This window comes from Lampetra fluviatilis, chromosome 50 (assembly GCF_964198595.1).
Source record: "Lampetra fluviatilis chromosome 50, kcLamFluv1.1, whole genome shotgun sequence".
Taxonomy (NCBI): Eukaryota; Metazoa; Chordata; class Hyperoartia; order Petromyzontiformes; family Petromyzontidae; genus Lampetra; species Lampetra fluviatilis.
Genome location: NC_136324.1, coordinates 2,381,186 through 2,402,917, shown reverse-complemented (window position 1 = coordinate 2,402,917; position 21,732 = coordinate 2,381,186). Strand labels below are relative to the sequence as shown.

Below are 21,732 nucleotides of genomic sequence, written 5' to 3'. Positions count from 1 at the left end.
CCATTAGCGAAATGCAGGGTCGCGGTTCGGCACTCGCTTACAAACCTGAGCGTGCATTTAAACGTGGACGCGATTAGACAATTAGCTTCGTGGTATTACTTTAAATGGCAACGATGCTTAACCCGTACGGCGGACGTGCTAGGATCATCCCTCGTTCATCGGGCGGCGCCTCCCCCACAGGTCACCACGCTCGCAGCGGCAAGCGAGTTTATTTGCCTGACACTAGAACAGTTACTCCGGAGAATTTTTTTTTTTTAAGCTTCGTACTTTGCCACGGGCAACATCTGTGGCAACGCGAGCAGCGCCGAGGCCACCGAGTGAGACCACGACAACAGAATGCGACTTGGTGCCCGTTTTGGCACAAAGCGATTGGGATAAGAGCCCTGCCAGAGATCCCCCCCCGGGAGATGGGAACTATTGCCATATTTATCCACCGCTCACACGGCATTGTGGGTAAGGACGGCTGGTGTGTTGTGATGGGATGGGGGCCCTGGGGACCGACGCCTGTGCCAGGAAGGGGAGGGGTGGGTGGAGAGGGCGAACCCAACACCTGTTGGGTCGTGAGCTCTGGGCCGGCCAGGCAAACCGTACACAACGGGCTACCCGAACGTCTGTTTGACTGCATCTCTTTAAACGGCAGACAGGACGACTTCACGAACGCGCTCGAATTCCGTGGTGCGCACACAACAGGGAACAGCCGACGTAACGAGAAGCCATTTGAGCATGTAATTCATCAAACGCGCTAACGACGGAAGCCACCGTGCGTGCGCGCACCCGCCCCTGGCCAGAACCAACGCGAGGGCACGCAGCACAAGTGTCCTATTCACAAACAAGAAAATGACGACTCTTGTGCGGCGCACAAGATGTCATCCGCCGTGCAGAGCCTTCGGAGCACAGAGATGTCATTCTTCGCCGGGATCGAGACTCAAGTTGCCGCGTCCAAAGTGGCCGAGCACGGCGGCGGATCGCAACGCCGAGCAGCGATGCCCCCTGCGCATTCCTTTAATCGTTTTCCCAGCAGACCGCTCGGTTCGACGAACACCCCGGCGACCTCCAAAAATCCGTCCTCCTCCAAAACCCCCTTTCTCTCGAGCCAGACGCGTAGCGGCACGAGCCGGCTATATATAGCAAGCTTTTCTCACTGCCTGTCACTCGCCGAAGGGTCCGCACGTGTACGCGGGCGGGCGGGCAAAACGGGAGGGCAAGGGAGCGAGCGAGGGAGCGAGCGTACTTGAGGCTGCGTCGTCGCACGCGCGCGCCAGTCCACGGAGCGCTCGTATTTAAATTCCGTCTGCGGCACAAGAGGCTGCCAAGGCTCTGACACACTCCCGTGGCTGCCGCGCTGAATCCACAATCGCTCTCCGCGTCTCTCTCCGTCCGTGCTGAGGCCAGCGAAAAAAGAAAAAGCTCGCACAAGCGTCCGAGAGCCGCCTCCTGCGAGCCAAACGGCTTTCGTTCCGTCCGGGGGACGGCCCTCTCCTCCGATTAGTCCACCGGGAAGCGGCGGGCGGTGGACAGACAGGGGAGTCGTCGTGGACGCGATTCTTCTTGAAGCGGAAGAAGAAAAAAACAACGGACTCGCCGTCCCTGCCGTTAATTTGCACCGAAGCAAAGCGTAAACATTTGGCCCTCCCGATAAACATTTAACGTCTCCTGGCGCCGAACCAAAATGTGTTTTTGATCTACTTCAGCTGCAGAGCCTCTCACTTGATTCCTGGCTCCCGAGGCGACAAGGAGTACAAGCGGCAGGGACAGGAGCGACAGCACGGGAGACGAGATTTGTGCGATTGCTTTTTTTTTACAAGCGGTCTTTTGCCCTTAGAGGGAGTTTGGCAACAAAATCGTTAGAACTGTGTCTAGAAACAAGGACGTCTTCTCCCGCCAAGGCCAAGAATAAACAAAAAAAAACGCTTCTCCAAAAACAAGCCTCAAAGGACAAGCGTGGTGGACACACCGGGGCGGATCAATGTCGCGGACTTAAATGTTCGGCGGAGTCGAGCGCCGCGAGCAGACGCGCGTGGAGGCAGCGTGGACTCACAGGTGAGTGGCCGGTGGGGCGAGCGCGACGTCTTCATGTCGGCGCGACTCGGGTGGGCGACGAGACGCCGACCAAGGCCGCCGGCGGTCGCCGCTGTGGCGGCCGTGAGCGGTGAGACTCGGGGCCAATCCGATGAGCCGGCCTGCACCGCTTGAAGGTCAAACTACGCTCGGCATTTGTGCACTTCGGCGCAACTGCGCACGACGCTACGCTTCCACTTTGTGTGCATCCCAGCACGCGTTTATTTTTAGTTTACGCGCGCATCTTAAACGGTGCGTAGCTCTGGCCGAGGGAATTTTTAGTCGACCGTGTTGAAAGCGTTCACGAAACTTCTGACAACAACTACGTTCCACCGAATGCACAACAGCGTGACAACGGAGTGCGACGCCGGCAGAGGGCAGTGCAGCAGAATCGATTGTTGTACTGTACCATGCTGTTATGTCTATGCTCCCCGCCTTCACCGGCCCGCACTGGTGAGCGTGGTGCAGTCGGCCAAAATAACCCCCACAATCCGCATGGTGTCGGGAGGGCCGTCGTTCAGCAGTGATTGGACAAAAGGGCTTTAACTCGTGCACGTAAATAATAACAAAAACAAGAACGACAACAACAACAACACTTATTGGGGATTTGTGGGTTCACGGATTGCCAATATTCCACTCGCACGGGAACGCGTGCGATTTGAAATATTTGGGGAATGCCCCGGCGAGTCATTCACCACCCGGCAACGCTCCGGCCCCTATTTTGGGTCGGTTGTGGCAACCCGACACTGGGCACGAACACGCGGCCGACTTTAAATCTTCGAGGAGGAGGCTACGTGCCAGGCTCCGTAGCACCCACACCCCCCCCTCACCCCCTTGTGAGGGTAATAACACCTGAAGGAGAGACGGGCTGGTTGGTGGTGGTGGTGGTGGTGAGAGTGGCAGTTAGGAGCAGCAGCAGCAGCAGCAGCAGGAGAAGGGATGAAGTGGAGAGAACGAGAAGCCTCGACCATTGCATCTGAGCAGCCGGACGACATTAATTACGGCGACTGACGGCGTGAGTTGTGTACACAAAAGAGAGGCTGGCTTTAAGGGCCTTGTAAATGCCGGCCACCGTGTGTCAATATTGGCCGGGCTCAATGTTGACCGCATTCAATCTTGTTGTCGAAGGCTTTGCGTGCCCAAACGTTCTCAGACCTCTTCGGCCGTTTCCTTCCTTTGCACTCAAGGTCATTAAAATAAAAGCCCTGGGGGGATATTTGCTGTTGTTGTTTGTTGTTTTGATTGCGAGCACGCGATAAAGACGTGGAGAGTGACCGGGCTTTTGACGGCCGCCGCTTTTATCCCAACCTTGTGCTTAGAGGGTCTCGCTCAAATTAAAATGTTTGCTTTGAGAAAGAGAGACAACTCCAACAAAAACGAAAGAAAGCTGCCACTTTATAGTTCAAATTCCTCAGGATAAGTCAACACACGTGACCGTGCTCGCTGGGTTGTAAGGGGCACGGGGCGTTGATGCTCACCGAGAACGAGTACACGCAACTAGGCCAAGCACGTGGGCCAACTCTGAACTTTCTGCTTAAATCAAGACTGAATCATTCTTTCCATCGTCCTCATTGTAAACACAGTTAACACATGACGAATTGCAGTGGTCTACGAAACGTAATGGGCACAAGTGTGTATCGGTCAGCAGGATGGACTTGCAGTTCACCGGTTGTCCGGTTCAGTTAAATCTCCCGGCGCGGCAGTTGATGCGACGGTCAATGGGTACAACCGACGAGTCGATCGGCACGTCGCGTGTGCTGGGGTAAAGTGTGGATATTCCCAGCTACTCCAGACCGCTCAACGTGCTGTCTAGAACGACCTCGAGGCCCTTTCGCCACCAGTGGCGTGAGCGGCACCTTACAGACCGCCGCAGCTTTTACGATATTTCGATTGCGGCGAACCACGACATCCGCGTTTGTTAAATGTCCGCGCGAAGCGCGGCACTTGGAGTGCGGGCGCGCACGTGAACTTTCGTCAGCGAGCATCTCCGCAGAGAGCGATGGCCGTGGGTTTAACGAGTGTTCGAGGAGGAGAGGGGGTGGTGGGAGGCGGGGGGGAACGAGGGGGGGGGTCGAGGTTTATGCGGAGAGACGCACCCCCTGGGGTGCCGTCGACGCTGCCAACGATAGCGAGCGCTTGACATTCTCAGCTTAATTGCAGAGCCATCAGCCCTTGCGTGGCGGGGAGATTTCAGAGCCACCGATGCTCAGGGTGAAATTCCAGCCGGCGAGACCGAAACCACCCCGGGCCCTGGCGAAGCACGAGCCGCGTCGCGGGCGGCACAGCGACACCATCTCCGGTGCGGCGGCGTGACGATGAGTGCGGGCCAAAGTAAAATCTGGGCAATCCGTCACACGTAAATGTCGCCATCGCCAGCGTGGCACGCTTTTTATTTTCGCAAACAACGGAGGCCATTGCTTTTTTTTTCACCCCTGGCACGATCCCCGCTCGCGAGGGGGTCTGCCTGCTCTGCTCCTCTCTCGCTCTGCTCATTCCTGCCCTGGGCCATCTTCACATCCACTTCGTATACCTTCACATTCCCGCATGCGTCATCGCTTAGAACCACTTCTCTCTCTCTGTCGGCCTGCCTCTCTAACTCCGCCCTGGTGCTTCCACGCTCATCATCACCGTTCTTCTCACGACGTGGCTTTCCTCTCTTCTCACGACGCGTCCTACCCAGACACCTGTGCCAACTTTCTCTCATACTGTCTGAGTTGGGAACCACTATCCCTGAACCCTAACCGACTGTCCTCCTAGCTATCTAAGTTGAATTTCTCTAATCTGGTCTGAGTTGGGTACCACTATCCCCGAACCCGAACCGACTGCCCTCCTAGCCACCCGAGTTGACTTTCTCTCATCTTGTCCGAGATGGGAGATAGGTACCACTATCGCCAAACCCAAACCGACATGTCCCCCCTGGCCATCTAAATTGATTTGCTTTCAGCGTGTCTGGAGAGGGCCCCACCACTCTCGCCCTCGTCCTCAGCTCTTCATTTCCGACGCGGTCCGGTGTTTGCGATCGCTGCGACCCACCTCGTCGTCGACGCTAGATCGGTGCACGGCATCAGCTCCTCCCTGGTTTTCGTACCCCGCACACTCGGTGCGCGTCCGAGTGTGCGGGCCTCCGGCTTGGGCCGCGTGCAGAAACCCTTCTCGAGTGTTCTCCACCAACGACCGCGGGCATCGTCAGGCGTTGAAGTGAAGATGCCCAACACACGGCCCAACTCGGAAGACCGCACTCGGATTACGAGTGCCTACGATAACCTGCGCGCTACATTCAGACGCGTACGTCGAACCTGGCCTCATCACCGTCTTGTTATCACCATCACTGATGGCTCAGCCATGAGGCTTCGTGGCTGTGGGTTTCGCAGGCATAACTTTGTCTGGAATATGTATGCTGAACTTCTTTCGCACCGTACGTAGCTAACAGTGACAATCAGAGGTGTGGGGGAAGGACAACAAACGAAGCAGTTCTAAAGAAATGAGTTTTCAATCTAGATGTAAAAGTGCATAGCGCCAGTGGCATCCTAATATCAGAAGGAAGAGCGTTCCAGACGGCCGCAGAAGCGCATCTGAAAGCGCCGCGCGATGGCTCAGCCAAAAGCCGCCGCCGCCGCTGCGAGGTTGACCGCGGTTCGCGCGACGACGGTTTGTGTTCCCTGACGAGACCAGGCGAGGTGATGCGGTTCATCTGGCGGCAAGCACTTTGGGTGCAACGAGCACGGCCTCATAAATATCTCCCTGAGCGCACGCGACGAAGAACACTCGCACGTCACTGGCACCGGTCCCTTCCCCTTGCGTAACTTTCCTTGGTTCGCCCTTAAGCGTTGGGCGACTTGGGCACGTAGTTCGATGGCCACCAAGGGCGCCCCGGTAGCTTCGTGCAACCCTGCCAAGCGACCCATTATAATTTCGCACTGCCCTGCGCCCGACGGGAAGCCAATGCGATGTACCGTTACCGCGAGGCATTTGCCCGTGTGTGTGTCTGCTAAATGGCAGTGCTTGTTCAGCAACATAAACTATCAATACGGTGGGGAAAGGCAGAGGTGCAGCCCTGCATCCACTGGAAGAATTTGGAGTAGCCACAGTTCATCCCACCGTGCAAGGCCTGCCGGTCGACCAACTGCGGGCTCACCCATTCACACAGCTGGGTGGACAGAAGCGGAGGAATTGACGAAGCTTGCCCCGTTGTTTTCGTAGCCGTGCACGGATTGTGGAAAGATGGAATAGGCGACCTTGGGATTTCAAGCCCAGTGAGCCAACCTTTGCATCGTGGAAGCAGCGTCCCTCCAGCGGCGATGTTTTAGCCAGCACGTTGCTGTCACCGTGCATCAGAAACTCCGATTAATGTTAATGTCAATAATTATTACGTTTATGATTCGATGCATTTAACGTATAATGCTTATGACTGTGTGACCTTTTGAAAGCTGACGATTATGCAGATCATTGAGAAGTTGGCCTCAGGTCTTAAGGGCACACACAAATGCCAGAAACATGGCAGTACAGGAACATTTTTGAAATATGGTCATCATGTGCCATGGTCTATCTACTGCTGGATGAAGCCTCACCATTCCTCACAGCGAGTTAAGATCGCTGGGGGTTGTGGCGGCGACGCCGCTGGGCACACATCGATGGGCGCGAGTGCACCGAGTAAACTAAAACCGGGCAAGATATTCGGCGGCGTGCTAATATGAGAAAATCGACGGCGCGGAAAACGTCTCGCAGGCGAGCGTACAGTGTGCGGTTTTGGCAACAACAACAAAAAGGAAACAACAACAAAAAGATAATGCAACATCCGTCCACTTATTAATTCCTCAAAGAAGAGAAAGCCGACGTCGATATCCGCTTGCTTTGAGAGGGGGGGGGGGGGGGAGTGGCGCAAGGCTGGATTTCACGCACAGCGTAAAATATTGATCGCTTTACATTTTGCACTCCCTTGAAAACGGGACGATGGCCATGCCTAAATGCGATTGTGATTCCTTCCAACGGCGGCTTAGACTTTTGATTGCCAGCAAGACGACTGCCGAGTAGAAAAAGGAAGTTTCCTTCATTGAGCAGGGCACGCTTAATTTCAAGTCGAATTCAACGTGATTTCATCCTGAAATTGAGCACGTGGGTGTTTTGCTCATCACCCGTTTGCAACCCTGATCCACTGGTGGAAATTTCCACATTCCTATGGAAGGCGTGAGGTCTATCTATGGAACCGCCTCAACGTCTTATTATACTTCCCAACAAAGTGGCACTCGTTTTCTTGGCCTCACGGAGGGATGATGGGCCGAATCATCCCCCCCCCCTCACCAGGAATTCGAACTCGCAAGCTTCCGATCTGCCTGCCGCTTGCCTCGTAGAAAAAGAACAGCTCCAGTGAATTGGCGGGGCACCAACTCGCAGAGCCTGGGCTTTCAAACATTGCTCCTGTCCAAATGAATACTGACAATTCATATGCCCCTGAACAAGGAGCGGCCATTGTCCGAGTGAATAATTAGCATCTGTGAGGCGAGCATTAGTTAAACCGTGGCATTTCATCTGCTGGCTTTGCAAGTTTCAAAGTATACGCATTCTGAGGGTTCGCATTGATTTTTTTTCCGCACTGTACAGAGACCCAGGGTTTATGTAGAGTGCTTTTGCCAATTATATCTGCTTATCGAGTAGCGTTTGTTTAGCAAGCCTGATTCTGCTGATGAGGCTAAGAAGGTCAAAACCGGTCCAGAGTTTGCTTGCTTAAACAAATGACAGAACGCAGTTTTGGTTACATTTGCTCGCACTCTCGATCAGCCACCAGGAGGTCACAATCGCTCAGCAGCAGTGACCTTTAACACCTGCAAGCAGATGAGAAGGCGGGTCGATCGTGCCCTCTAAAGGTCCCGTGTGCCTTTTTTTAGTTTCTTGATGCCGTGCCCAACGCAACACTGCACTTGGGTGAGAGGAGTGGCAACAGTGGGGGGGGGGGGAGTGCGGGTGATGGTGTTGTTCAAAACAAACGGGGAGTGGTGGCGTAGCGGGTTAGCGAGCCGTGCTACGAAACCCGGCGAGCCGAGTTCGATTCCCGCTCACCGTCAACACCGGTGATGATTGTCTGAATCGGTCACTTTGCCTCAAATGAGGACCTGTGCGGTGTGTAAAACATCGCCATTTGGGGAGACAAAGGCAGTCAGGCGTGGTGCTGGCCACCCCCCTTGTCTGCTGTGCTGGCCTTCATAGGTGCTACTTGCTAGTAGCCCTTGACCCAACAGTCTGTGAAGGCTACATGCGGGGGATCTTTGTTCTTGATGGTTGTTGGCAGCAGGGCTTCAACTTTTCAACTACTGGCCGAAAAGCAAGGCCCTTCTGGCCAACGCTAACTGCGGTTCCAAAAACTCGTGTTTACTTTACAAGCCATTACCCTGCAGCAGTTGTTGCATCAAGAGATTAAGCCGTATACAATTTTTGGGATAAGCCACATCATGACATGGCCATGATTATGTCATTTTGACCCTGCAGCAGCCAACATGGGCCAACCAAAACAACACTGTCGCACGTCTAAGTATTCCAAAGCACCAAAGAATTATAGTTTCAGCTCATTCAGTGGTAAGTTTGAAGAAGAATTCGCACAGCCAAATTTTGCAGCAATTAGATACGATTCGTGCGAAACTAAGTCGAGCATCGTCCATTCACGAAACCAGCAAGTCAGAATAAACATCCAGGAAGTTAGAATAACCGTATCAGCTGACCCGGCTTCTTAAATAGCTGTCATGACCTCGCAGGAACAACCAACCAGACAGAAACCCGTGTGGATCTTACACAAACTGCCATTTGTGTTCACTGTTGTTGTCCTTCCCCCGCACCTCCGATTAGCATGGTCGGCTACGTACGGTGCGAAAGAAGTTCAACGTGCACGCGTGCTGTGTAGAAAGACGCCCCTGGCCCGAGCAAAGGTCTAATGTCATAGATGCCACTTCGATATGCGTGGTTAGGATAACGGGAGACAACTTGTAATCTCGTGATATATCAGCAAGAAAGTTGTTTTGATCCTACTCCAATGGAGAATGTTCAAATGGGTGAAATATGCACGTGGAGACTGGAGAAGGAAGGGTCGAATGGCACCAACAGGTTATCGACGAAGGGGAAGACCCAAAGCCCAAGTAGAGATGATGTAAGTTACCACATTTGGTAACGGTTGCCAAGACCACAACAGCTGCAGGATCTCGCAGCTCCTCCTGACCACGGCAGCAAAACGATCCCCACGTACGTTTGTTTGTTTGTATATTTCTTTCGCACCGTTCGTAGCCAACCGTGCTAATTGTAGGTGGGGGAAACGAACTAAAAACGTAAAAAGTACTTCTAAAGAAATGAGTTTTCAATCTAGATGATTTAAAAGTGCATAGCTCCCAGTGGCTTCCGAATGTTGGAAGAGAGAGCGTTCCAGACGGCCGCAGCAGCGCATCTGAGAGCGCGCGAACGCGGCGAACTGTCTTTGTTCGACGGCTAGCGAGGATGACCGGATGAGTTCGCGTGATGGTTCAATGTGGATTGAAAACAAAGATCTGCGCGAGCGTGTCAGCGAACGTGGGTTGTGCGTGTCGCTGGGCACCGCGTGGTAAAACTGTGGCGGTGGTGCAAGCTAGAACTGTACAGTGCTCCCACGCTGCAGCAAGGGAGGAGTGGTGGGATGATCGTGACTTTCCACTCGGCGAGGGGACACGGGGAGAAGGAGGTGGCGAGCGGGGGGGGCGGCGAGCGCCAAACTGGAATGCTAATGTACCAGGTGCTGCCATAAATTGCATCGCAAGCCATTAAATATTTAAAGTGCATTTAAGCGAACCGCGTCAAAGGCAAACAGGAGCCGTATCGTCGCCATTAGGGGGTAAAAATAAACAAGGACATCGGGTTGACGTTGCCTGCTCGTTCATTGCGACGAGTCTTGGATAAGCGCCGAGACTGATCTTTCGCCGAGCTTCGCGATACTTTTTACGCACTTTCTGCCAACCAGTCCCGTGATATTATTGCCAACGCATGCATTCAGAACGGGCTTTTTTGTGTTGAGTTTCTTGTCCTTCGTCCGCACCTCCGATTTGGCACGGTTGGCTACGTGCGGAGCAAAAGAAGTTCAACGTACATTCACGCATACTTTAATGCCCGTTAAGTCCAGCGATCGTCTGACGTCCACGTCACGTGAACGACTGTCTGCAAATTAACGGTAAACAAAAAATTCATTCGTCGATTTTGAGAACGATCTAATCCGCTGCGCCCTCCTCCTCCTCCTCCTCGACCGGCTGCCTTCTGCTTGCGCCCGGGCCGTCGCCCATCCAAGCGACGTCCAGCCTCACCCTCTGCTCCACCTCGGAGATCCGACGAGGTCCGGGAGACCGTTCCCGGCGCATCAGTTGTCTGACCGCAAGACGATTAAAAGCGTGACGCGAGCGACCTTGCGCGCGACCTCTCCCCCCACACCTGCGGCCGGACAACGGCCGCACCCGCCCGACACCCAACGTCAATCGCCTTGCGGCGCTTTGACCTAAACTCATTTGTATTTTGCCAGGTTAAGGCCCACTGGGCTGTATAGCGCTGACGAGAGTGGTAGTGGCGCAGCGATGAATTGTTACTATTTATTTTAACAGGTAAGGCCCACTGAGCTATGTAGCTGTTTTTTTTCCAGAAGCGACCTGGCCACAAATGATAGCCCGATAAAGTGGCTTATCACGTGGACATTTATAGCAGCCAAACACTCGAAAACGCATGTTTCTAAATGTGGAGGGGAAAAACCGGAGGATCAGGAGAAAAATCTAGAAACATGCAAACTACAAATATACAGCAGCAAGCGTCATGGTCAGGTTTGAACCCACGACCTCCTGCGTACCAGGCGAGATCGTTAACATCTCGCTACTGCGGCGCTTTACGCCCGAGGAGCCAGCAACGGCGTTTCCACTACATTCGCCAAAGTTGCCTTTCCAGCAAAAGTCACCGTGGGACCAAACAAAGACAAAGATTCCCCGTATAGCCCCAGCAGACTTTTGGGGCAAGTGGTGTTAGCGAGCACCTATGAAGGCCGGCACAGCACACGAAGGGGGTGGGTGGCCAGCACCACGCCCGGCCGCCTTTGTCTCCCTCTTGGCGACGTTTACACATCGCGACAGGCACTCGTGTTCTGTCGAATCGACCTAGGGGAAGGCCTGTGACCGGTTCAGATAACCATCATTGGTGTTGGCTGTGAGCGGGATTCATGAGCGGGTCGCCGGGTTCGGAGCGCAACACGCTAAACTGCTACACTGAGACAAAAGGCACACGCACGCACACACACGAGCGCATGCATTCAACGGTGTTGGCATTGCGGCGCCTAGGAGGGAGTCACGTGGTGACTGGCAGGTGTTTGGTTGTGAGATACCACTGCTTTCTAATTTGCTCTCCTATATATACACAGACACATGCTAAAAAAAATCTTAGCCCCGGGTTTTGGAAGGCGCTCTGTAAATGCACTCTGTTGTTAGAAAGTGATGATGGATTTGGATTATTATTTTTATTCTTACGTAAGTAAACGGACCTTGGCCAGATCACAAGTGCATGTAATGCCCCGTTGTAAATCCACTGATGAGCGAGGGCTTCTCCATGCACTATTGGTCAGGGAGGGGGGGGGGGGCGCTTACTTGACCATACTTCACCATTCTGGTCAGTGTGGGTTGGCGACGGCGCATGAGAGTCTAACTGACAGCTTTGATTCCCAAGACGTGAAATTTTGTCGAATTAAGTGTTCAACTAAATTTAGTGCAATCGATCTTTTTCTGCAGTTGTTAGTTATACAACTATAAACATTTTTTTTATATTTTACCAGGTAAAGCTCACTGAGCTATGTGGCTCTTTTTCAGAAGCGACCTGGCCACAAATGATAGCTCAACGAAGTGGCTTATCATCACGTGGCCATGTATAGCAGCCAAATAGTCTAAACAATGTAAATGCATGTTTGTAAATGTGCAGGGAATACCCGGAGGACCCAGAGAAATATCCACGCGACCACGGGGATAGAGACATGCAAACTCAAAATATACAGCAGGTGGTCAGGGGTCGGGATCGAACCCACGACCTCCTGTATACCAGGTGAGGTAGTTAACATCTCGCCACAGCGGCGCTTTATGCCCATTCGCTCAAGTTGCCTTTCCAGCAAAAAGACAAAGATTTCCCGTGTAGCCTTCACACACTGTTGGGGCAAGTTCTGCTAACGAGCAGCACCTAAGAAGGCCGGCACGGCACACGAAGGGGGTGGGTGCTCAGCAGCACGCCCGGCCGCCTTTGTCTCCCCCGTGGTGAGACGTTAACTACCTCATTGGGCTGAAACTACCAACTCACTCCGTGGGTTCCCAGCCATGGCTAACATCAGCGAGCTCCGGGATCTCGGCCGTACCCGGCTCAGCGCTGTGACCTCTAAGCCACCCGGCCAAGGGCAGGACGAGGGTGGAGGGGACAATAAGAAAATCCGCCCCGCAGGAGCTTAAAGAGAATCGACGTAGTCCGCCTCCATTCTTGAGAATTAAAGGCAAAGTTCGGCCGTGTCATTATTATTATATTTTCTTTCTCTCCCACAGCGGGGGTTCTCCACTTCCCCCCCCCTCTTCCCCGTCGTGCCGGCTTTGAATAGGTTCACATATCCGGCGAAGTACAATGAGGGCAAAGTCTCGGAGAGTTAACGAGGCCGGCGCGGGAGTCTAACGATTATCTAACGGGAGTCTAACGCGAGTCTAACGGGAGTGGAACGATCTGCCGGTTCGGTCAGCCCATGGGGATGACCCCGGGGGGGCGGGGGGGTAGTTGTGAGCCCTGCTGGGAGGAACACAGAAGGGACATTTTTTGGAGCAAAATCCCTCGTTCTCACGCTCGAGCCGCATCGGCGCGGAATTGCGACGGGATTAACGATTAGTGGAGAGGCACGGCTACAACTATGCATAAGAGGGCAACGTTTCAGTGAAGGAATAGTTAAGGGTTACGGCTCTGCAATATCACGCAAACGGTGGCGGAAGCACCTCCACTAGATCAAGGCCTGGAAGAGCTTTCTCTCGTGGGTACATTGGAAGTGTTGGGAGGACCCACACTTTACCCCACCACACACGACTTGCCGATTCACTACTTGTGGCAGTACCCATCTACGGGAAGTCCTCTACTTACTGTGACGCGTTCCGTCAGTCGGATCACGGTAATCTACCGTATTTAAATGCCCACACGCACACAAAGACTCACTCCCAACACGAGGCTGACTCAATACACCTCGCGGTGGATTGCTCAGCTGAACAAAATAAATAGTGCCGCGGTTACATTTTCATGGAAGCTGGTTCATAAGTTGGGTGTTCGTAAGTGCGGGTGTTCGTAAGTCGGGTGTTCGTAAGTTGGGTGTTCGTAAGTTGGGTGTTCGTAAGTCGGGTGTTCGTAAGTGTGGGTGTTTGTAAGTGAGGGTGTTCGTAAGTCGGGTGTTCGTAAGTGTGGGTGTTTGTAAGTGAGGGTGTTCGTAAGTTGGGTGTTCGTAAGTCGGGTGTTCGTAAGTGTGGGTGTTTGTAAGTGAGGGTGCTCGTAAGTGAGGGTGTTCGTAAGTCGGGTGTTCGTAAGTGTGGGTGTTTGTAAGTGAGGGTGTTCGTAAGTTGGGTGTTCGTAAGTCGGGTGTTCGTAAGTGTGGGTGTTTGTAAGTGAGGGTGTTCATAAGTGAGGGTGTTCGTAAGTAGGGTGTTCGTAAGTGAGGGTGTTCGTAAGTCGATGACTGCCTGAGTACCACTGGTGGACAGGGCAGTGGGAACCTGCTCATCGTATTAACTGCCACACCGTGAGGTTGAACCAGCGGCCTATTGATTGCAAGTTCGTGACCCCATGGCCGAAATCGGTGATGGATGAAGGGCTCCCCAGGCTGTGTCGGTCGTGGGCGTTATTTGAAAATACTTCACCGTGCCGGTCAGTGTGAGTTGGTCAAGGAGGAGGCCTCGTGCCGGTTACGATACCACTCACCACTGATGCAAGCCATGATCTCCAGGTTTAACAAAGGTGCTACCATTCCACCCCACAGGGATTGTATGAAAACACACACACACACAAATGGAAATGTATATAAACAATGATATGTGCTTTGACGTTTCAAACAGAGAGCTATAATTAAATAGGGGCATTACTTGTTCTAATCAGATACACAACCAACTCAAGTTTCAATACGATCGTTGCTGACCTTAGTTTCACCGAGGTTCACACTAAAACAAAGCGCTTCATTCATTCAATAAGTAAAGCCGAACAATCAGCGGTGAAATTAAACCAATTGGCGGTGTTATTCCTGGCTCCTATTAAGGAAACACACTGCACTCCTCACGGCTAAAATCTGGTGTGCAGCGGGGGGGGGAGGTCTCCGACAATCAAAACTGCCGACCAGAGGTTTTGTTAAATTTGCCTTTTTGATTAGAGAAGAAGGGGAAAAATGAAAACACGGTTAAAGAATGCCACGTTGCTATTTTGGGCAATTAAAAAAAAATCTCTGGCACGGCTAAGGTGCAGCGCGAACATGCGCGTGCATGCGTGATTGCGTGCAATTGCGTGCGCACGTACGAAACGGGAATCGAACAGAGCGTGGCCCACCAGGTGCGATTCCTTCGGGTTTTTTTTTTTACACTTGACGAAGTGAGCACGTGAACCCGCCAGCAGGTCAAACACCGCACGCTTCCCCCACTGCCGATAAATCTCGTACGGGGCTCTCCCTGCTCGCTCGTACCAGCGGAACGCAGCGCGGTATTAACGGCCGATAGCAAACGCGGCGGACGTCTCGCGTGGGCACAGACAGAATCGGAATCTTTATTTAGACTGCCGGAGGAATCCGATGAGCTTCTATAAGCTCTTCTTCACAGATGTCCCGTGTGGGCGGGTTCAGAAAGTTACAAAAACAGCACAAAAACAGGGCAGGAGTGCCAAGTATAGGAAAGGTAAGCACATCGATAAAAAATATACACAAATAAAACCAAACTATTTTTAAAAAAATCTTACCAGGCAAAGCCCACGGAGCTATTAGCTTCTTTTATAGAAGCGACCTGGCCACACATTCTGGCTCAAAGGAGTGGCTTATCGCGTGGAAATTGACAGCAGGCAAATCATCTAAACAGCTCATGTTTCTAAGCATGGAGGGCAAAACCGGAGGACCCGGAGAAAAAAATCCTCGCGACCAACCCCTCCCTCAGACGTCAAGTGCAACGTGGAAGAGTAGGCCAAAATAATACCCTCACTGGACCTCACTCTGGCTAGAGGCCCTTCCTCCAGCATTGTCGTGAGCAAGAAATTCCCGGCTGCACCTTGACCTTTGAGGAAACATAGCAAAGCACAGTGCACACCTGAACAAAGCCGACGTCCTCGGTATTGGCACGTGCGGTGGCACACGCCTGAGAGACCCTGCGATTTAGAGGCAGCGGTTAGTGTACCATTCAGATGTGCGAAACTGCGAAACCCAATGGGCGGCTGCGACGTGTACAAAGTCGTTATGCGCCACTGTGGCACATCATGGGTCCCGTGTATAGAGAGAGCTCAGTTTCTGTGTCTACACCGAGAAATAAAAGATGTTTCAGTCCCTTGTCTATCGGCTTTTCAGACTAATGTTATCCAGAAACGTTTGCTTAAACAAGCCAACTTTGGATAGGTTCTGACATTCTGGGACAGAAGCTATCCAAACCTATTTCGGCAGTCGGGATTGTTAACTGTCAAGGTGATGGCAGGAAACCAGGTGGGTTGTGCGGAGCATTCGCGTATTATCACCTCGAATGTGTGGGGTTTCCCAGATTCCTCTCGTATACAATTACTCCTTCAATTGACGTAATTCTCATGTAGGACCCTCCTGAAAGAGAGTCACCGTGAAACTCAACGAGACTTTTCTGGATTAAGAAATGATATTATCCTAAATAGTCAACGCCTCTGACCAAATCATCCCAGAATGTGCCCAATATCAGATCTAGAAAGCTAAACAAGTTTGAGCGTGGACAGCGCTTGCATGAGTTGCTTTTATTTAGCGTTGGATTGACGAGCAGCAAATTACTTAATTACAAAATAAATTATTTAGAAAATACGTCACCGACGTTTTCGTTCTCTGTCAACGTACTGCGCTGCATTTAACCCAGTGACGTTCGAACAGAAGAGAGAAGGGACAGCGCCGCTTATCCCGGTTCCAGAAAACGACATCATCCCGCAGATTGCGGCAAAGGGAGTTAACGTTTGGGAAACTTAACCGCGTTATCTGGCGTCTGCGCGAAAGGGGGTTGGGGGGGGGGCTTTAATGAAACAAACTGGCCGTGCCATGGGACGCACGCCGAGCCAGCGACCTCATCTGCTCGCTGCGCGCTCAGAGTGCCGCGGCATTCTTGAGCTCGGTAGGTCACCGCCTGGGCCGCCAGCGCTCTGGCCAGATTCGATCTCTCGTCCCGAGCGCGAGCGAGCGCGGCTCAGTCGCGTTCGTTACACAACAGCGAATTGAAAGCCGTGCTAAGGTACTCCGTGTGCTGCTCACTCCTGCGCCGTGAAGTAATAAGAGCGAGGACATTCCTGACCTTGAAAACGCGTATACGGTACGATTAAGTCTTTTTGAAATTATGTTTTTTTTGGGGGGGCTGGGTGGGTTTATTCAAATTGTGCGATCGATATCATCTTCATGAGATAAAGCGTTCACTTATCCGGACCTCTCGCACAGCAGTGCAACGCACCGCCCTCCCCCGGCCCGATTAGAGGACAGCCCGTGGAGGCAGATATCACAGAACTATTTTTGACATGGAGAGATTACCCTGTGTTCAAGTGCTAGGTGGATTGCTACATTGCAGTATCATGAAGGGCAACGGCTTGGGAATGCTTTCCTCCAATCGTAGACTGATCGTGGCTGATCATAATGATGACCATGACTTTTAAAGAACCCTTCAAACTAAATTTTTGTACCCACATGCCCTGCTACAGTGGAATGCTCGCCACGTGGCAGTCAAACCGTTATTTGAAAGCAATTCTGGGAGCTGGAATGTGACTAAATTACGTAAAATGACATTTAATCTGATCAGGTTGATGTGTACTTCATTGTTGGCCGGGTTGAGACATCGACTCCCCACACATCAAATGGCACAGTTTAATCACTGGCGGCTGACATCCGCGTTTGGACCCAGGATCTTCTCAGCAGCGCCGGCTTCCTGTACAACGGAAGTAAACTTTTTTTTAACAGACCTTGTACAATCTTCATTATGGACTCGCAGCAGGACCCCCGCTCAGATGTCACCTTTGTCAGGCTCTCAAAAACGAGCTTCAATTTCCATTGGCAATGGGTGCAGGAGGCGCGTGCCGCGGGGAGGGTTTGCCCGCGTGTTTTGATTTCACGGTCGCAAGGGTTGATTGCAATGAGTGGAGCGGAACGGCAGCAGTGTACGCCGTCGAGTGCGGGACCACCCCCTGGGATTAACAAAGTCTCCGACAACAAGGGAGCGCGCTATGAGCATGGGGGGGGGGGGGTGGTCAGAGATGAAGAATCGCGATTGTGCCACGGTTCACGGCGCACTAACGACCGGGGTCTATTAAGGGCAGCCCTGACAAGAAGCGTCGCTCACGGACGCAGCCCCGTCGCTCATCGGCACTGCGTTTGCTCGTCGTGATGAGTGCACGGAGAGTAACGGGGTGCGGCGGCCCTGCCACTGCTGGCGGGAACGGGCCTCAACTTAAGAGGGAGCTCGGGAGAGAGCGGCCCCCTCTACAAGAGGGTATTTGGCCTACTCCTCCTCCACGCTGATACAGATGTTTTGGAAGATGTGGGAGGAGTGCCCGCACCAATTTCCACTGCTGGGTGGGTGGGGGGTGGGGGGAGGGGTTGGGGGGAGGGGGTGGGGATTCTCTAAGAAACTTGCATCGTAGTTTGAACGGACGTGCCGGGAAAGTCTGAAATCATTTCGGCGATTTCTGGAATTAAGATCCAGCACGCTCATACCGTGTCAACCCATACGGTTTACGCCATATTCTTGTACAGGGAAATTGAGATTTCAGGTCCATACGGCATTAAGCCGTTTCAATACGGGCAAAGAAAAATGTCTATTTGTTTGTGTTTCTCCCTCGTGATGGGGACTTTGTAGGATGAGCGTTGAGATTTATAAGGGCACGGGGTGACCAATAAGGTCTGAATTGGTCTGTAATCAGGTAAGGCACTGATAAGGGGTTGACAGCTTTGCACGCTTAACCATCACACCACAGCAGCATCGTTCCGACGTGCGTACTTGACAACTACCGGTCGTCAAGTAGTCCTCGCTAAAGAAGCCCAATGTAGACACGTACAACGACTCCGCATTTACTTGCGTGCGGACCTCATGCGCTCATTTGCGACTGTCCATGCGAAGCGGCGAGGCTACGCCCGGCGTGCGACGATCGGTTTCACAGTTTGTCTCTGCGTGCGATTCATTTGTAAATCCCCGATGTTGCAGCATGAACGTCCGACGTTTCGCTCCACCTGCTGGGAGCTTCTTCAGTTCCCGTAGCTTCACCAGTTTCTTCAGTTTTTCCCGGAGAAGCTCCCAGGACGTGGTGGAAATTTTTTAAGCACAAACAAAACCGGAGAGCCGTGCGGCACGAACCGCAACACCTACCCGGTGTTACATTTATGTACCGTGCATGCACACGTGGGTGTGTGTATGTGTGTATGTTACCCTTTTGTCTCATGGGAGCGGCAGTGTAGCAGTTAGCTCGTTGCGCTACGAACCTGGCGACCCGCTCATGAATCCCGCTCACGGCCAACACCAGTGACGATTATCTGAAGTGGTCCTGGGCTTCCCCTAGGTCGACTCAGCTTCAATTGAGAGTACTTGGTGCGGTGTGTAAACATCGCCACCGGGGAGACAAAGGTGACCGGGCGGGGTGCTGGCCACCCACCTCTTTGTGTGCCGTGCCGGCCTTTATAGGTGCTGCTCACTAACAACACTTTTTTCATCTTCTTAGGTTTTTTTTCGGTAAAGTCACGTAGAAAGTAAAATAAAATAAAAACAAAAATCACGACGTTTCGGAGGCAACACAAGTCTCCGTCATCAGGTGGGACCGTCACAGCCAGATTAGCTGTATCAAGTGAGGCAAGGATTCAAGATGTAATCCCTTAAAAGCGAGTTGAGGGGGGAGGGAGAGGGAGGGGGGAGCTCATCAGACTATGGTAGCCAATGAAAGGAACGTATCGGGAGGGAGGGGGGGCGAGGCCAAAAGGGTGGGCGACGGACGTGGAAGCGCTTGTGCGCAAGCGGCCAATTACTGCACACGCCAACACAATGGAGAGAGAGGGGGAGTGGGGGGTCTGATACACATGATAAACAAAAGAACGAAAATGCCCATGTTTATACCAATGCTGGCTGAACAATGAAGAGAGTACTGTTAAAATAACTGGGGATGTTAACACTCGGTAAAGTACAGTAAAATAGTGCCTGTCAGATAAGATGGTCCAAAAAATTTGTGATTAAGTCTTTTTTGCGTGGTTGATAACATCTTTCCAATGATTACTAAGTTTGTACCCATCATCACGGTTGAAATTATGTCTGTGTTTGTATATTTGTATGGCTTCGTGTACAAACCTTTGATGGTAGCCGGGAGGTTTGCAGAGAACCTTGGTCTCGGAAAAGACTTGCCCCTACATCCCGTTAAACGCTAAACGGGGGGGGGGGATCTTTTGCGTTTGTGCGTGGGCCTGCATTGTCAGCATGCGTTAGAGTACGCGCACGCCCGCTTTGCTTGCGTACGTGCCCGACTCTTCATCACTGTGTCTGTGAGCGCCGGTGGTGGCAAATGCAACTTGACATTTCCGCAACCGTGCAGTGCACTATTTCTTGCACGGCGCTCTCGGGCACGACCACCGCGTTTGTTTTTTAGTTTTTCTTCAAATCTTAAAACCGCGAACGAGCGGCGAGTTTTTCAAACTTGCGACGAGGACAACGGGAACGAAACAGTCCGCCTCCGACGTGCAGCATTGCACCAGCCGGCTTTTTAATGTCCACTTTTTACAATAAATGTTGTGCTCTAGAAACGTCCTGCAAGAGTCATGGAATGGCTGCAAGAACTTAACCACTGACCCATATCGACTGGCTCGGTGCCAAGTGCTCTGTCTGTGCGCGCCCGGGTGTGCGCGCATTTGTGTATGTGTGCGCGCGTGCGTGTGTGTGGCTGCGTGTGTGTGCGCCCGAGTGTGTGTGTGTGTGCGCGTGTGTGTGCTCATCTCGGTCATCTCGGTCAGTCGACCCGTGGCACCTGCTGGGTCTGCCCCGTGACCTCCTGCCAGCGGGCGTTCGACACTTCACGTGGCCTCAAGGTGCACATGGCCTGGCACAAGCGTCGTGGTGACGTCACCGCCACTTAGTGGCGAATGGCGGTTGTGTGCTCGTGCGTGTGTGTTCACGTGTGTGTGCGCGTGTGTGTTCGCGTGTGTGTGTGCGTGTGTTGCGTGTGTGTGCGTGTGTTGCGTGTGTATGTGTGCGTGTGTTTGCGCGTGTCTGCGTATGTGTGCGCGTGTGTGTATGTGTGCACGTGTGTGTGCGTGTGTGTATGTGTGCACGTGTGTGTATGTGTGCACGTGTGTACGCGTGTGTGTATGTGTGCACGTGTGTGTATGTGTGCACGTGTGTGTGCGTGTATGTATGTGTGCGCGTGTGTGTATGTGTGCACGTGTGTGTGCGTGTATGTATGTGTGCACGTGTGTGTATGTGTGCACGTGTGTGCGCGTGTGTGTATGTGTGCGCGTGTGTGTATGTGTGCACGTGTGTGCGCGTGTGTGTATGTGTGCGCGTGTGTGTATGTGTGCACGTGTGTGTGCGTGTATGTATGTGTGCACGTGTGTGCACGTGTGTGTATGTGTGCACGTGTGTGCGCGTGTGTGTGTGCGCGTGTGTTTGGGTATGCCCCGTGCGGGCGGTGGCGGAGCAGCGGCACGACGATTTGCGCGCTCGACTGCGGACCAGGCGGGCCGGGTTCGCATCCCGACCGCGGCCAGCGTGAGCGGCAAGTGCAAATGAGAGGAGAACTCTGTCTACAATGAGGAGCTGGGACAGCACGCAAACATCAGCCCGGCGGAAACAAACGCGCTCCAGGCACGCTCCTAGCCACACCACCCACGGTGGAGAGATGTTAACTCCCACGTCTGGTATACGGGAGGTCATGGTTTCGATCCAGACCCCGATATATTTAGAATTTTCATGTTCTCCCCTTGGACGTGCGTATTTTTCTCCGGGTCGTCCAGTTAGTTTTCCCCTCCACATTTAGAATCGTGCGTTCAGAGTATTTGGCTGATATAAATTTCCACGCGATAAGCCACTTCGTTGAGCTATCATTAGTAGCCTCTGAAAGAGAGCTGTACAGCTCAGTGGGCCTCACCTGGTAAAGTAAAAATAGTTGAGTTAAGTTGTATATGTCGTGCTGGCCTTAATAGGTACTTGCCAACAGCACATATCCCAAGACATATCCCAAGAGTCTCTGAGGCTATACAGATGATATTCTATATTTGTGTACGTGTGTGCGCGCGTGTGCCCGATTCGGAAGGTTGGGGGGTCGCGGATCGGGCGATATTTCAAAACGGTCGTGTGTTCGTGTGCGGAATGCACGCAGACGACTTGGGATCTCGATGGCGCCTCCACGCTGTCATACCCCCTCCGCCTCAATTCCCTTAACGAGCGAGCGGGCAGGGCTGGCCTCAGTGGCAAAGCCGGGCCGGGATCTAAATCG

At 52.7% G+C, this 21,732-nt stretch overlaps 2 protein-coding genes across 3 annotated transcripts in view; one reads left to right on the top strand and one right to left on the bottom strand.

Moving 5' to 3' along the window:
* CMSS1 (cms1 ribosomal small subunit homolog) overlaps window positions 1-21,732 on the bottom strand; it is a 171,709-nt gene that overhangs the window by 33,835 nt on the left and 116,142 nt on the right. The window contains exon 1 of one of the 2 annotated variants that reach the window (XM_078878212.1): window positions 2,039-2,365. The exons of the other annotated variant lie outside the window; for it this stretch is intronic. Within the exon in view, the coding sequence (XP_078734338.1) occupies window positions 2,039-2,075 (37 nt within the window). The 5' untranslated portion in view covers window positions 2,076-2,365. Of the gene's footprint in view, window positions 1-2,038; window positions 2,366-21,732 lie in introns of those variants that run through there. 2 annotated transcript variants of the gene reach the window in all.
* The window catches only part of LOC144948611 (filamin-A-interacting protein 1-like), a 132,289-nt gene continuing 111,775 nt past the window's right edge, over window positions 1,219-21,732 (top strand). Inside the window, exon 1 of the mRNA XM_078878209.1 lies at window positions 1,219-2,040. The gene's annotated coding sequence lies outside the window, so the exon portion shown is untranslated. The remainder of the gene's footprint in view (window positions 2,041-21,732) is intronic.